Raw genomic sequence first — 16560 nt, 5'->3', positions numbered from 1 at the left:
TAAGTGTGTTTGGTGGCTCAGAACCATCAAAAAACGTTGAAATATAGTTCAAATTCAATAAAAATCGACAAAAATACAGTTTCTAGCCAAAATTTGATGGTTTCGTTGCACTTTCCGAGCCCGTAGGGTATCTGAGTGGCTTAAAAGTACAAGAAAACACTTCATAAGTGACGTTTCTGAAGAATTTTAACAGTTTTCGTGTATCTACGAACGCCAGAATGCATAAAATTGACCTAAACGTCTCCTTTTCCTATTCTGAGTCGATTCTGCATGCTTTAAGTGTGTTTGGTGGCTCAGAACCATCAAAAAACGTTGAAATATAGTTCAAATTCAATGAAAATCGACAAAAATACAGTTTCTAGCTAAAATTTGATGGTTTCGTTGCACTTTCCGAGCCCGTAGGGTATCTGAGTGGCTTAAAAGTACAAGAAAACACTTCAAAAGTGACGTTTCTGAAGAATTTTAACAGTTTTCTTGTATCTACGAACGCCAGAATGCATAAAATTGACCTAAACGTCTCCTTTTCCTATTCTGAGTCGATTCTGCATGCTTTAAGTGTGTTTGGTGGCTCAGAACCATCAAAAAACGTTGAAATTTAGTTCAAATTCAATAAAAATCGACAAAAATACAGTTTCTAGGTAAAATTTTATGGTTTCGTTGCACTTTCCGAGCCCTTAGGGTATCTGAGTGGCTTAAAAGTACAAGAAAACACTTCAAAAGTGACGTTTCTGAAGAATTTTAACAGTTTTCTTGTATCTACGAACGCCAGAATGCATAAAATTGACCTAAACGTCTGCTTTTCCTATTCTGAGTCGATTCTGCATGCTTTAAGTGTGTTTGGTGGCTCAGAACCATCAAAAAACTTTGAAATATAGTTCAAATTCAATAAAAATCGGCAAAAATACAGTTTCTAGCTAAAATTTGATGGTTTCGTTGCACTTTCCGAGCCCGTAGGGTATCTGAGTGGCTTAAAAGTACAAGAAAACACTTCAAAAGTGACGTTTCTGAAGAATTTTAACAGTTTTCTTGTATCTACGAACGCCAGAATGCATAAAATTGAACTAAACGTCTCCTTTTCCTATTCTGAGTCGATTCTGCATGCTTTAAGTGTGTTTGGTGGCTCAGAACCATCAAAAAACGTTGAAATATAGTTCAAATTCAATAAAAATCGACAAAAATACAGTTTCTAGCCAAAATTTGATGGTTTCGTTGCACTTTCCGAGCCCGTAGGGTATCTGAGTGGCTTAAAAGTACAAGAAAACACTTCAAAAGTGACGTTTCTGAAGAATTTTAACAGTTTTCTTGTATCTACGAAAGCCAGAATGCATTAAATTGACCTAAACGTCTCCTTTTCCTATTCTGAGTCGATTCTGCATGTTTTAAGTGTATTTGGTGGCTCAGAACCATCAAAAAACTTTGAAATATAGTTCAAATTCAATAAAAATCGACAAAAATACAGTTTCTAGCTAAAATTTGATGGTTTCGTTGCACTTTCCGAGCCCGTATGGTATCTGAGTGGCTTAAAAGTACAAGAAAACACTTCAAAAGTGACGTTTCTGAAGAATTTTAACAGTTTTCTTGTATCTACGAACGCCAGAATGCATAAAATTGACCTAAACGTCTCCTTTTCCTATTCTGAGTCGATTCTGCATGCTTTAAGTGTGTTTGGTGGCTCAGAACCATCAAAAAACGTTGAAATATAGTTCAAATTCAATAAAAATCGACAAAAATACAGTTTCTAGCTAAAATTTTATGGTTTCGTTGCACTTTCCGAGCCCGTAGGGTATCTGAGTGGCTTAAAAGTACAAGAAAACACTTCAAAAGTGACGTTTCTGAAGAATTTTAACAGTTTTCTTGTATCTACGAACGCCAGAATGCATAAAATTGACCTAAACGTCTCCTTTTCCTATTCTGAGTCGATTCTGCATGCTTTAAGTGTGTTTGGTGGCTCAGAACCATCAAAAAACTTTGAAATATAGTTCAAATTCAATAAAAATCGACAAAAATACAGTTTCTAGCTAAAATTTGATGGTTTCGTTGCACTTTCCGAGCCCGTAGGGTATCTGAGTGGCTTAAAAGTACAAGAAAACACTTCAAAAGTGACGTTTCTGAAGAATTTTAACAGTTTTCTTGTATCTACGAACGCCAGAATGCATAAAATTGAGCTAAACGTCTCCTTTTCCTATTCTGAGTCGATTCTGCATGCTTTAAGTGTGCTTGGTGGCTCAGAACCATCAAAAAACATTGAAATATAGTTCAAATTCAATAAAAATCGACAAAAATACAGTTTCTAGCTAAAATTTGATGGTTTCGTTGCACTTTCCGAGCCCGTAGGATATCTGAGTGGCTTAAAAGTACAAGAAAACACTTCAAAAGTGACGTTTCTGAAGAATTTTAACAGTTTTCTTGTATCTACGAACGCCAGAATGCATAAAATTAACCTAAACGTCTCTATTTCCTATTCTGAGTCGATTCTGCATGCTTTAAGTGTGTTTGGTGGCTCAGAACCATCAAAAAACGTTGAAATATAGTTCAAATTCAATAAAAATCGACAAAAATACAGTTTCTAGCTAAAATTTGATGGTTTCGTTGCACTTTCCGAGGCCGTAGGGTATCTGAGTGGCTTAAAAGTACAAGAAAACACTTCAAAAGTGACGTTTCTGAAGAATTTTAACAGTTTTCTTGTATCTACGAACGCCAGAATGCATAAAATTGACCTAAACGTCTCCTTTTCCTATTCTGAGTCGATTCTGCATGCTTTAAGTGTGTTTGGTGGCTCAGAACCATCAAAAAACGTTGAAATATAGTTCAAATTCTATAAAAATCGACAAAAATACAGTTTCTAGCTAAAATTTGATGGTTTCGTTGCACTTTCCGAGCCCGTAGGGTATCTGAGTGGCTTAAAAGTACAAGAAAACACTTCAAAAGTGACGTTTCTGAAGAATTTTAACAGTTTTCTTGTAACTACGAACGCCAGAATGCATAAAATTGACCTAAACGTCTCCTTTTCCTATTCTGAGTCGATTCTGCATGCTTTAAGTGTGTTTGGTGGCTCAGAACCATCAAAAAACGTTGAAATATAGTTCAAATTCAATAAAAATCGACAAAAATACAGTTTCTAGCTAAAATTTTACGGTTTCGTTGCACTTTCCGAGCCCGTTGGGTATCTGAGTGGCTTAAAAGTACAAGAAAACACTTCAAAAGTGACGTTTCTGAAGAATTTTAACAGTTTTCTTGTATCTACGAACGCCAGAATGCATAAAATTGAACTAAACGTCTCCTTTTCCTATTCTGAGTCGATTCTGCATGCTTTAAGTGTGTTTGGTGGCTCAGAACCATCAAAAAACGTTGAAATATTGTTCAAATTCAATAAAAATCGACAAAAATACAGTTTTAGCTAAAATTTGATGGTTTCGTTGCACTTTCCGAGCCCGTAGGGTATCTGAGTGGCTTAAAAGTGCAAGAAAACACTTCAAAAGTGACGTTTCTGAAGAATTTTAACAGTTTTCTTGTATCTACCAACGCCAGAATGCATAAAATTGACCTAAACGTCTCATTTTCCTATTCTGAGTGGATTCTGCATGCTTTAAGTGTGTTTGGTGGCTCAGAACCATCAAAAAACGTTGAAATATAGTTCAAATTCAATAAAAATCGACAAAAATACAGTTTCAAGCTAAAATTTGACAGTTTCGTTGCACTTTCCGAGCCCGTAGGGTATCTGAGTGGCTTAAAAGTACAAGAAAACACTTCAAAAGTGACGTTTCTGAAGAATTTTAACAGTTTTCTTGTATCTACAAACGCCAGAATGCATAAAATTGACCTAAACGTCTCATTTTCCTATTCTGAGTGGATTCTGCATGCTTTAAGTGTGTTTGGTGGCTCAGAACCATCAAAAAACGTTGAAATATAGTTCAAATTCAATAAAAATCGACAAAAATACAGTTTCAAGCTAAAATTTGACAGTTTCGTTGCACTTTCCGAGCCCGTAGGGTATCTGAGTGGCTTAAAAGTACAAGAAAACACTTCAAAAGTGACGTTTCTGAAGAATTTTAACAGTTTTCTTGTAACTACGAACGCCAGAATGCATAAAATTGACCTAAACGTCTCCTTTTCCTATTCTGAGTCGATTCTGCATGCTTTAAGTGTGTTTGGTGGCTCAGAACCATCAAAAAACGTTGAAATATAGTTCAAATTCAATAAAAATCGACAAAAATACAGTTTCTAGCTAAAATTTTACGGTTTCGTTGCACTTTCCGAGCCCGTTGGGTATCTGAGTGGCTTAAAAGTACAAGAAAACACTTCAAAAGTGACGTTTCTGAAGAATTTTAACAGTTTTCTTGTATCTACGAACGCCAGAATGCATAAAATTGAACTAAACGTCTCCTTTTCCTATTCTGAGTCGATTCTGCATGCTTTAAGTGTGTTTGGTGGCTCAGAACCATCAAAAAACGTTGAAATATAGTTCAAATTCAATAAAAATCGACAAAAATACAGTTTTAGCTAAAATTTGATGGTTTCGTTGCACTTTCCGAGCCCGTAGGGTATCTGAGTGGCTTAAAAGTGCAAGAAAACACTTCAAAAGTGACGTTTCTGAAGAATTTTAACAGTTTTCTTGTATCTACAAACGCCAGAATGCATAAAATTGACCTAAACGTCTCCTTTTCCTATTCTGAGTCGATTCTGCATGCTTTAAGTGTGTTTGTTGGCTCAGAACCATCAAAAAACGTTGAAATATAGTTCAAATTCAATAAAAATCGACAAAAATACAGTTTCTAGCTAAAATTTGATGGTTTCGTTGCACTTTCCGAGCCCGTAGGTTATCTGAGTGGCTTAAAAGTACAAGAAAACACTTCAAAAGTGACGTTTCTGAAGAATTTTAACAGTTTTCTTGTAACTACGAACGCCAGAATGCATAAAATTGACCTAAACGCCTCCTTTTCCTATTCTGAGTCGATTCTGCATGCTTTAAGTGTGTTTGGTGTCTCAGAACCATCAAAAAACGTTGAAATATAGTTCAAATTCAATAAAAATCGACAAAAATACAGTTTCTAGCTAAAATTTGATGGTTTCGTTGCACTTTCCGAGCCCGTAGGGTATCTGAGTGGCTTAAAAGTACAAGAAAACACTTCAAAAGTGACGTTTCTGAAGAATTTTAACAGTTTTCTTGTATCTACGAACGCCAGAATGCATAAAATTGACCTAAACATCTCCTTTTCCTATTCTGAGTCGATTCTGCATGCTTTAAGTGTGTTTGGTGGCTCAGAACCATCAAAAAACGTTGAAATATAGTTCAAATTCAATAAAAATCGACAAAAATACAGTTTCTAGCTAAAATTTGATGGTTTCGTTGCACTTTCCGAGCCCGTAGGGTATCTGAGAGGCTTAAAAGTACAAGAAAACACTTCAAAAGTGACGTTTCTGAAGAATTTTAACAGTTTTCTTGTATCTACGAACGCCAGAATGCATAAAATTGACCTAAACGTCTCCTTTTCCTATTCTGAGTCGATTCTGCATGCTTTAAGTGTGTTTGGTGGCTCAGAACCATCAAAAAACGTTGAAATATAGTTCAAATTCAATAAACATCGACAAAAACACAGTTTCTAGCTAAAATTTGATGGTTTCGTTGCACTTTCCGAGCCCGTAGGGTATCTGAGTGGCTTAAAAGTACAAGAAAACACTTCAAAAGTGACGTTTCTGAAGAATTTTAACAGTTTTCTTGTATCTACGAACGCCAGAATGCATAAAATTGACCTAAACGTCTCATTTTCCTATTCTGAGTGGATTCTGCATGCTTTAAGTGTGTTTGGTGGCTCAGAACCATCAAAAAACGTTGAAATATAGTTCAAATTCAATAAAAATCGACAAAAATACAGTTTCAAGCTAAAATTTGACAGTTTCGTTGCACTTTCCGAGCCCGTAGGGTATCTGAGTGGCTTAAAAGTACAAGAAAACACTTCAAAAGTGACGTTTCTGAAGAATTTTAACAGTTTTCTTGTAACTACGAACGCCAGAATGCATAAAATTGACCTAAACGTCTCCTTTTCCTATTCTGAGTCGATTCTGCATGCTTTAAGTGTGTTTGGTGGCTCAGAACCATCAAAAAACGTTGAAATATAGTTCAAATTCAATAAAAATCGACAAAAATACAGTTTCTAGCTAAAATTTTACGGTTTCGTTGCACTTTCCGAGCCCGTTGGGTATCTGAGTGGCTTAAAAGTACAAGAAAACACTTCAAAAGTGACGTTTCTGAAGAATTTTAACAGTTTTCTTGTATCTACGAACGCCAGAATGCATAAAATTGAACTAAACGTCTCCTTTTCCTATTCTGAGTCGATTCTGCATGCTTTAAGTGTGTTTGGTGGCTCAGAACCATCAAAAAACGTTGAAATATAGTTCAAATTCAATAAAAATCGACAAAAATACAGTTTCTAGCTAAAATTTGATGGTTTCGTTGCACTTTTCGAGCCCGTAGGGTATCTGAGTGGCTTAAAAGTACAAGAAAACACTTCAAAAGTGATGTTTCTGAAGAATTTTAACAGTTTTCTTGTATCTACGAACGCCAGAATGCATAAAATTGACCTAAATGTCTCCTTTTCCTATTCTGAGTCGATTCTGCATGCTTTAATGCTTTAAGTGTGTTTGGTGGCTCAGAACCATCAAAAAACGTTGAAATATAGTTCAAATTCAATAAAAATCGACAAAAATACAGTTTTAGCTAAAATTTGATGGTTTCGTTGCACTTTCCGAGCCCGTAGGGTATCTGAGTGGCTTAAAAGTGCAAGAAAACACTTCAAAAGTGACGTTTCTGAAGAATTTTAACAGTTTTCTTGTATCTACAAACGCCAGAATGCATAAAATTGACCTAAACGTCTCCTTTTCCTATTCTGAGTCGATTCTGCATGCTTTAAGTGTGTTTGTTGGCTCAGAACCATCAAAAAACGTTGAAATATAGTTCAAATTCAATAAAAATCGACAAAAATACAGTTTCTAGCTAAAATTTGATGGTTTCGTTGCACTTTCCGAGCCCGTAGGTTATCTGAGTGGCTTAAAAGTACAAGAAAACACTTCAAAAGTGACGTTTCTGAAGAATTTTAACAGTTTTCTTGTAACTACGAACGCCAGAATGCATAAAATTGACCTAAACGCCTCCTTTTCCTATTCTGAGTCGATTCTGCATGCTTTAAGTGTGTTTGGTGTCTCAGAACCATCAAAAAACGTTGAAATATAGTTCAAATTCAATAAAAATCGACAAAAATACAGTTTCTAGCTAAAATTTGATGGTTTCGTTGCACTTTCCGAGCCCGTAGGGTATCTGAGTGGCTTAAAAGTACAAGAAAACACTTCAAAAGTGACGTTTCTGAAGAATTTTAACAGTTTTCTTGTATCTACGAACGCCAGAATGCATAAAATTGACCTAAACATCTCCTTTTCCTATTCTGAGTCGATTCTGCATGCTTTAAGTGTGTTTGGTGGCTCAGAACCATCAAAAAACGTTGAAATATAGTTCAAATTCAATAAAAATCGACAAAAATACAGTTTCTAGCTAAAATTTGATGGTTTCGTTGCACTTTCCGAGCCCGTTGGGTATCTGAGTGGCTTAAAAGTACAAGAAAACACTTCAAAAGTGACGTTTCTGAAGAATTTTAACAGTTTTCTTGTATCTACGAACGCCAGAATGCATAAAATTAACCTAAACGTCTCCTTTTCCTATTCTGAGTCGATTCTGCATGCCCTAAGTGTGTTTGGTGGCTCAGAACCATCAAAAAACGTTGAAATATAGTTCAAATTCAATAAAAATCGACAAAAATACAGTTTCTAGCTAAAATTTGATGGTTTCGTTGCACTTTCCGAGCCCGTAGGGTATCTGAGTGGCTTAAAAGTACAAGAAAACACTTCAAAAGTGACGTTTCTGAAGAATTTTAACAGTTTTCTTGTATCTACGAACGCCAGAATGCATAAAATTGACCCAAACGTCTCCTTTTCCTATTCTGAGTCGATTCTGCAGCTTTAAGTGTGTTTGGTGGCTCAGAACCATCAAAAAACGTTGAAATATGGTTCAAATTCAATAAAAATCGACAAAAATACAGTTTCTAGCTAAAATTTGATGGTTTCGTTGCACTTTCCGAGCCCGTAGGGTATCTGAATGGCTTAAAAGTACAAGAAAACACTTCAAAGTGACGTTTCTGAAGAATTTTAACAGTTTTCTTGTATCTACGAACGCCAGAATGCATCAAATTGACCTAAACGTCTCCTTTTCCTATTCTGAGTCGATTCTGCATGCTTTAAGTGTGTTTGGTGGCTCAGAACCATCAAAAAACGTTGAAATATTGTTCAAATTCAATAAAAATCGACAAAAATACAGTTTCTAGCTAAAATTTGATGGTTTCGTTGCACTTTCCGAGCCCGTAGGGTATCTGAGTGGCTTAAAAGTACAAGAAAACACTTCAAAAGTGACGTTTCTGAAGAAATTTAACAGTTTTCTTGTATCTACGAACGCCAGAATGCATAAAATTGACCTAAACGTCTCCTTTTCCTATTCTGAGTCGATTCTGCATGCTTTAAGTGCGTTTGGTGGCTCAGAACCATCAAAAGACGTTGAAATATAGTTCAAATTCAATAAAAATCGACAAAAATACAGTTTCTAGATAAAATTTGATGGTTTCGTTGCACTTTCCGAGCCCGTAGGGTATCTGAGTGGCTTAAAAGTACAAGAAAACACTTCAAAAGTGACGTTTCTGAAGAATTTTAACAGTTTTCTTGTATCTACGAACGCCAGAATGCATAAAATTGACCTAAACGTCTCCTTTTCCTATTCTGAGTCGATTCTGCATGCTTTAAGTGTGTTTGGTGGCTCAGAACCATCAAAAAACGTTGAAATATAGTTCAAATTCAATAAAAATCGACAAAAATACAGTTTCTAGCTAAAATTTGATGGTTTCGTTGCACTTTCCGAGCCCGTTGGGTATCTGAGTGGCTTAAAAGTACAAGAAAACACTTCAAAAGTGACGTTTCTGAAGAATTTTAACAGTTTTCTTGTATCTACGAACGCCAGAATGCATAAAATTGACCTAAACGTCTCCTTTTCCTATTCTGAGTCGATTCTGCATGCTTTAAGTGTGTTTGGTGGCTCAGAACCATCAAAAAACGTTGAAATATAGTTCAAATTCAATAAAAATCGACAAAAATACAGTTTCTAGCTAAAATTTGATGGTTTCGTTGCACTTTCCGAGCCCGTAGGGTATCTGAGTGGCTTAAAAGTACAAGAAAACACTTCAAAAGTGACGTTTCTGAAGAATTTTAACAGTTTTCTTGTATCTACGAACGCCAGAATGCATAAAATTGACCTAAACGTCTCCTTTTCCTATTCTGAGTCTATTCTGCATGCTTTAAGTGTGTTTGGTGGCTCAGAACCATCAAAAAACGTTGAAATATAGTTCAAATTCAATAAAAATCGACAAAAATACAGTTTCTAGCTAAAATTTGATGGTTTCGTTGCACTTTCCGAGCCCGTAGGGTATCTGAGTGGCTTAAAAGTACAAGAAAACACTTCAAGAGTGACGTTTCTGAAGAATTTTAACAGTTTTCTTGTATCTACGAACGCCAGAATGCATAAAATTGACCTAAACGTCTCCTTTTCCTATTCTGAGTCGATTCTGCATGCCCTAAGTGTGTTTGGTGGCTCAGAACCATCAAAAAACGTTGAAATATAGTTCAAATTCAATAAAAATCGACAAAAATACAGTTTCTAGCTAAAATTTGATGGTTTCGTTGCACTTTCCGAGCCCGTAGGGTATCTGAGTGGCTTAAAAGTACAAGAAAACACTTCAAAAGTGACGTTTCTGAAGAATTTTAACAGTTTTCTTGTATCTACGAACGCCAGTATGCATAAAATTGACCTAAACATCTCCTTTTCCTATTCTGAGTCGATTCTGCATGCTTTAAGTGTGTTTGGTGGCTCAGAACCATGAAAAAACGTTGAAATATAGTTCAAATTCAATAAAAATCGACAAAAATACAGTTTCTAACTAAAATTTGATGGTTTCGTTGCACTTTCCGAGCCCGTAGGGTATCTGAGTGGCTTAAAAGTACAAGAAAACACTTCAAAAGTGACGTTTCTGAAGAATTTTAACAGTTTTCTTGTATCTACGAACGCCAGAATGCATAAAATTGACCTAAATGTCTCCTTTTCCTATTCTGAGTGGATTCTGCATGCTTTAAGTGTGTTTGGTGGCTCAGAACCATCAAAAAACGTTGAAATATAGTTGAAATTCAATAAAAATCGACAAAAATACAATTTCTAGCTAAAATTTGATGGTTTCGTTGCACTTTCCGAGCCCGTAGGCTATCTGAGTGGCTTAAAAGTACAAGAAAACACTTCAAAAGTGACGTTTCTGAAGAATTTTAACAGTTTTCTTGTATCTACGAACGCCAGAATGCATAAAATTGACCTAAACGTCTCCTTTTCCTATTCTGAGTCGATTCTGCATGCTTTAAGTGTGTTTGGTGGCTCAGAACCATCAAAAAACGTTGAAATATAGTTCAAATTCAATAAAAATCGACAAAAATACAGTTTCTAGCTAAAATTTGATGGTTTCGTTGCACTTTCCGAGCCCGTAGGGTATCTGAGTGGCTTAAAAGTACAAGAAAACACTTCAAAAGTGACGTTTCTGAAGAATTTTAACAGTTTTCTTGTATCTACGAACGCCAGAATGCATAAAATTGACCTAAACGTCTCCTTTTCCTATTCTGAGTCGATTCTGCATGCTTTAAGTGTGTTTGGTGGCTCAGAACCATCAAAAGACGTTGAAATATAGTTCAAATTCAATAAAAATCGACAAAAATACAGTTTCTAGCTAAAATTTGATGGTTTCGTTGCACTTTCCGAGCCCGTAGGGTATCTGAGTGGCTTAAAAGTACAAGAAAACACTTCAAAAGTGACGTTTCTGAAGAATTTTAACAGTTTGCTTGTATCTACGAACGCCAGAATGCATGAAATTGACCTAAACGTCTCCTTTTCCTATTCTGAGTGGATTCTGCATGCTTTAAGTGTGTTTGGTGGCTCAGAACCATCAAAAAACGTTGAAATATAGTTGAAATTCAATAAAAATCGACAAAAATACAGTTTCTAGCTAAAATTTGATGGTTTCGTTGCACTTTCCGAGCCCGTAGGGTATCTGAGTGGCTTAAAAGTACAAGAAAACACTTCAAAAGTGACGTTTCTGAAGAATTTTAACAGTTTTCTTGTATCTACGAACGCCAGAATGCATAAAATTGACCTAAACTTCTCCTTTTCCTATTCTGAGTCGATTCTGCATGCTTTAAGTGTGTTTGGTGGCTCAGAAGCATCAAAAAACGTTGAAATATAGTTCAAATTCAATAAAAATCGACAAAAATACAGTTTCTAGCTAAAATTTGATGGTTTCGTTGCACTTTCCGAGCCCGTAGGGTATCTGAGTGGCTTAAAAGTACAAGAAAACACTTCAAAAGTGACGTTTCTGAAGAATTTTAACAGTTTTCTTGTATCTACGAACGCCAGAATGCTTAAAATTGACCTAAACGTCTCCTTTTCCTATTCTGAGTCGATTCTGCATGCTTTAAGTGTGTTTGGTGGCTCAGAACCATCAAAAAACGTTGAAATATAGTTCAAATTCAATAAAAATCGACAAAAGTACAGTTTCTAGCTAAAATTTGATGATTTCGTTGCACTTTCCGAGCCCGTAGAGTATCTGAGTGGCTTAAAAGTACAAGAAAACACTTCAAAAGTGACGTTTCTGAAGAATTTTAACAGTTTTCTTGTATCTACGAACGCCAGAATGCATAAAATTGACCTAAACGTCTCCTTTTCCTATTCTGAGTCGATTCTGCATGCTTTAAGTGTGTTTGGTGGCTCAGAACCATCAAAAAACGTTGAAATATAGTTCAAATTCAATAAAAATCGACAAAAATACAGTTTCTAGCTAAAATTTGATGGTTTCGTTGCACTTTCCGAGCCCGTAGGGTATCTGAGTGGCTTAAAAGTACAAGAAAACACTTCAAAAGTGACGTTTCTGAAGAATTTTAACAGTTTTCTTGTATCTACGAACGCCAGAATGCATAAAATTGACCTAAACGTCTCCTTTTCCTATTCTTAGTCGATTCTGCATGCTTTAAGTGTGTTTGGTGGCTCAGAACCATCAAAAAACGTTGAAATATAGTTCAAATTCAATAAAAATCGACAAAAATACAGTTTCTAGCTAAAATTTGATGGTTTCGTTGCACTTTCCGAGCTCGTAGGGTATCTGAGTGGCTTAAAAGTACAAGGAAACACTTCAAAAGTGACGTTTCTGAAGAATTTTAACAGTTTTCTTGTATCTACGAACGCCAGAATGCATAAAATTGACCTAAACGTCTCCTTTTCCTATTCTGAGTCGATTCTGCATGCTTTAAGTGTGTTTGGTGGCTCAGAACCATCAAAAAACGTTGAAATATAGTTCAAATTCAATAAAAATCGACAAAAATACAATTTCTAGCTAAAATTTGATGGTTTCGTTGCACTTTCCGAGCCCGTAGGGTATCTGAGTGGCTTAAAAGTACAAGAAAACACTTCAAAAGTGACGTTTCTGAAGAATTTTAACAGTTTTCTTGTATCTACTGTAGTGGCCTACTTTGTATTTAAATTTTGAAGAAAAGCGCGCCCAACCGGCGACGGCGACGAAGACGCTGTGTAAGCAAGGAGGTGGGGAGATTGGGGCGAGGGCGACGCGAAGAGCCGGTGGCAGGGGTAGGAAAGCTTAAATGTGAAGGTCGTTGAATGCCATTTGATAGTTTGTCTGATGAGCGCAGATGTCGCTTACGTCGAAATGTATTATTTTTACAGAGTCCTGTACAACTTAGCTGCCACAGTGTACTGTATAGCTGTCAACTAAAAATGGACCAGTGGCGTTGCATGAAAGATTAAGTTGTATTTAAAAATAATTGTTTAATAGTACAAAAATATGTATAATTGTACAATATGTCAGTTCTACTCCAATGCAATATGTAAAAATGTATAAAAATGTAAAAACTTTATTAAAATATTAATAAAAAGTATATAAAAAAAATACACAACGGTATTATCTATTTCTTAATATATGCCCACCAAATTTTTGTTTAAAATTGAAAAAAATTTGCAGCATTGCTCAACAGAAATTTATATATTTATATTCCTGCCATTTTGACATTTCAAAAATTCAGATTCTGAAATAGTTGTCTGTGAATAGTTGTCATGTATTAAGAATTTGTCACTGAATTACTAGATGGGCCCAGGCATAATTAACTATTCACCAGAGAAATGGAAACAACAAGAACTTTATTGAAGTTGCGGGAATAGGTTACACGTACAATAGTATAGGAGGTGCTCATGTAGTTGGAAATTCTTATATTTCTTCCACCATGTCTTTATAAATAATTCAGTAATAGATAGTTGTGCAGTAATAAAGTATTATTCCAAGTGTACAGCATCAGTTGTCCATTTACTGCAGACCCTAGGTTCTTAATCCAGACCAAAAAGTACCTTACATTGTCACATCAAGTGGCAGAACCTTTCTTGTTTGATGGCCCCAGCTGTGAGCATCCAATGAATCCGCTCCAGTTGTCATTTTTCTAACATAAATTAAACCTCAGGTAGAGCTCATGAAAGGAACTTGATAAGAACGCAGAATCTGTAGCATCTACGTTTCTTACAATATTATCAGTAAAATATTTTTCGGCTATTCATGTCCAGAAACGACAATGTATACTTGTTTACTTGTATACTTACATCAAAGTTTTTGCTGCAAATACAACGTCAGTAGCTTAAATTGACTAGAATTTGATTCCAAAGTGCTTTAGATAGTTGAAAGCTAATTAGCTTACCAACCTTATAGTTAAAAATCCACCACTTTTTTAAATTCAGTGGGCACATATTAAAAAATTGATAATATTTTTACTTTTTTAAACGTACGCCACTGTGTGTGGAGCGGTTATGTATAAAAAAGTAAACTGCGTATTTTATGCTGCGTTGTATTTGGTGGTTCTTTGTTCGATTTGTAGCGTTTTGAGTTTTGTGGTGTGTTTTTTTTTTTAGCCTTTTACGTACTTTTTAAGTGATTTTAGTGTTAGTGATTAGAATAAACAGACAATTAATTAATAATAATGTAAGTGTGACAATAAATTTCGTTTATTTGGTAAGAATTTTTGTAATGAAAGCGTTTCAAATTAAAAAATATTATTTTTTACACAGCACGATGACGAGCACATTAGCCAAAAATACTTGTTCTGTAAAAGGCTGCGGAAAGCGAGAGCTACCGATGTACCGTTTCCCCAATCCAAAAACAAACGGGGAACGTTTTCGTAAGTGGGTTCTGGCAGCAAATAATCCTCGATTCGAGCAACTAGGAGATAATGGTATTTATAAAAAGTGTTTCGTTTGCCACAACCATTTTAAGGAAGAGGATAAAATCCTGAATTCGCGTTTATTAAGGAAAACTGCTGTGCCTTCGCAAAATTTGCCGATTGGTAAAAATATCCTTTGAAGTGACATGTAAAATATTTATTACTTGAACTATACAGGTCCATCGTTTGCCACAGAACAGGGAATTGATGCACCATCACCTCCAAGACCATCCCAATCTGAGGAGGACCTAATTTTTAGAACACCACAACGTGAACTCATTTTTATGCCCAGCTCGGTACGAAAACGTGTTACACCATCAGCCTGTAAGTTTATTAATTTTACTACCTATGACCATTACAGTGAAATTGAAATATTGAAATGTACCTAGGTTCACCATCCACGTCTGCAGGTGTATTTCCCAGGAGCGTCGTGCAGAGAACATTATTTCCCTCCATAAGTAAGTATAGCAAAAGTATAATATTGCACACAAAGTAATGAAAAACAAGCATAATTCAACATGAAATAGGTATACAACGCTAGCAATACCAATTATAGTTAGGGTATTTAATGTCTTTAGATATTTTCAAATGTACATCCGTGCATAATGAATGTTCTACGAGCGGTGTGTTATTATAATATAAAATTCTGAAGAGTACACTTAAAATTCACTGATAAAAGTTTAGTATCCATAGCCTGTCATCAAATTTGAAGTCAAAGATGTAATTATAGTTCTTTATTTATAAACAATGTCACAGACGAAATTGTACAGAATTATTAGTTAATATATCTCGTACTTAATCAGCAACAATCATGATCTAGGTACACTGTGCCGTAAAACAGTTGTACGTGTTTGATTTAAAAAAAGAAATTTAGTATTGGATCTATAATATGAAATTTACTTATACTTTTTTTAAACATATGGGTGCTGTAATTAAAGTTGAAACATTTTGTAACACTATATTGTTTTAGGTAATGGAGTGAGCAGTAATGAAGAGGGACTTGGTGTGGCGCCATTATCAGTGTTGGACAGCGTCCCAATAACTGGTAAATTGATTTATTATTTGTTAAGATACAGACTAATATCACTATAGTATTTGAATTCTATCTTACGAATTTATAGCAATAACTTCAAGTAACCTGTAGTTACGACACACTTTACTCTGGATTAGAAAAAGGAGAGAATTTACGTTAGGTTAATTTAAGCAAGACTTTACCAGCTATGTAGACAGCAACAAACTTTTGCTAGGTTAACTTTCAAGAAACCCCTTTTTTTTTTAAATGAGACAGCAAATGAATGACGTTATGTTAAGCATGGGGAACACTTTACCAACAAATTTTTAAACACAAAGAATTTACGTGATATTGTTTTAAGTCACTTTTTGTTCGACAATTTAAACCAACAGAGAAATTATGTTATGTTAGCTTTAAGAACATTTCCCCAACAAATCAGAGCAAACAAATTATGTTAGGTTAAGTTTAAGAACACTTCATCAACAAATCAAAACAACAAAGAAGTTTCGTTCTATCAGAGTTGGCCACATTTTATCAACGAAGCTATTTGCATGGCGTCCACCCCCGTCTTTAGATTAAAGTAGAAAATTATTTATACTTAGTTGTATTCGTGGGAGAAACATGTGCTGTCGTTTCCCTTTTTTTAAATAATCACTTTTGAAATTTCAAACTAAAGTCGCCTACTCTGTCACAACTAACAACGTCACATCTCCACGCGTCGACGTCACTAAAAACCAAAATGGCGTTCACTAAACTCCACTCGCCTGACCTCTGGTGCTCGAAACATCGGGAACTTAAAGAAGCTAATACAGTGGCATCTGTTAGACCGCTAGACGCCTCTTATCCTAACCTCAGATCTTTACAACTGATTGCCTATACTTTGAAGCGTTTTTTTATTTATTTTAAATTTAAATTCCTTGATACTGTTTTTGACAGTGTCAATGGAGGGATCGGACATGTTTCTGGGAAAGTGCTGCGAGGAATGGTTACAAGAAATTCTCCTCATCAAAAGGTCTGGACAGAAGCGAAGCGAATGTTTTCCGAGATGGAATTTGTGAAGTCTAAGCCTGCAGATCGAGCACGGCCTCCAGTCTTAGATGGATGGTGTCGTACACTGAACTCGCCTAGGAAACTACCTTAGGCAGCATCCGTTTGCA

The 16560-nt window shown here is 35.5% G+C and overlaps 1 protein-coding gene and 1 long non-coding RNA gene across 3 annotated transcripts; one reads left to right on the top strand and one right to left on the bottom strand.

Moving 5' to 3' along the window:
• The first annotated feature begins 14152 nt into the window (after window positions 1-14152).
• Window positions 14153-15596, top strand: LOC135120739 (uncharacterized). Of its 2 annotated transcripts, XM_064045073.1 has the most exons (6): window positions 14153-14183; window positions 14240-14514; window positions 14569-14715; window positions 14781-14849; window positions 15362-15436; window positions 15513-15596. In XM_064045073.1, the coding sequence occupies exons 2-6, from the start codon at window positions 14244-14246 to the stop codon at window positions 15533-15535; spliced, it is 585 nt and encodes a 194-aa protein (XP_063901143.1). In that variant the 5' UTR covers window positions 14153-14183; window positions 14240-14243; the 3' UTR covers window positions 15536-15596. The 2 variants fall into 2 exon arrangements, with proteins under 2 accessions (XP_063901143.1, XP_063901142.1); XM_064045072.1 differs by having other exon boundaries at window positions 15362-15590.
• On the bottom strand, window positions 14239-15076 carry LOC135120740 (uncharacterized). The gene is made up of 2 exons (XR_010278711.1): window positions 14777-15076; window positions 14239-14713 (listed from the first exon to the last, which is right to left on the bottom strand). It is a non-coding gene; the product is annotated as an uncharacterized LOC135120740 (long non-coding RNA).
• Window positions 15597-16560: the final 964 nt, after the last annotated feature.

The sequence above is a fragment of the Zophobas morio genome, unplaced genomic scaffold (assembly GCF_036711695.1).
Source record: "Zophobas morio isolate AGI-343-1 ecotype UQ-CSIRO unplaced genomic scaffold, CSIRO_AGI_Zmor_V1 ptg000416l, whole genome shotgun sequence".
Lineage (NCBI taxonomy): Eukaryota > Metazoa > Arthropoda > Insecta > Coleoptera > Tenebrionidae > Zophobas > Zophobas morio.
This window is presented reverse-complemented; position numbering and strand designations above follow the sequence as displayed.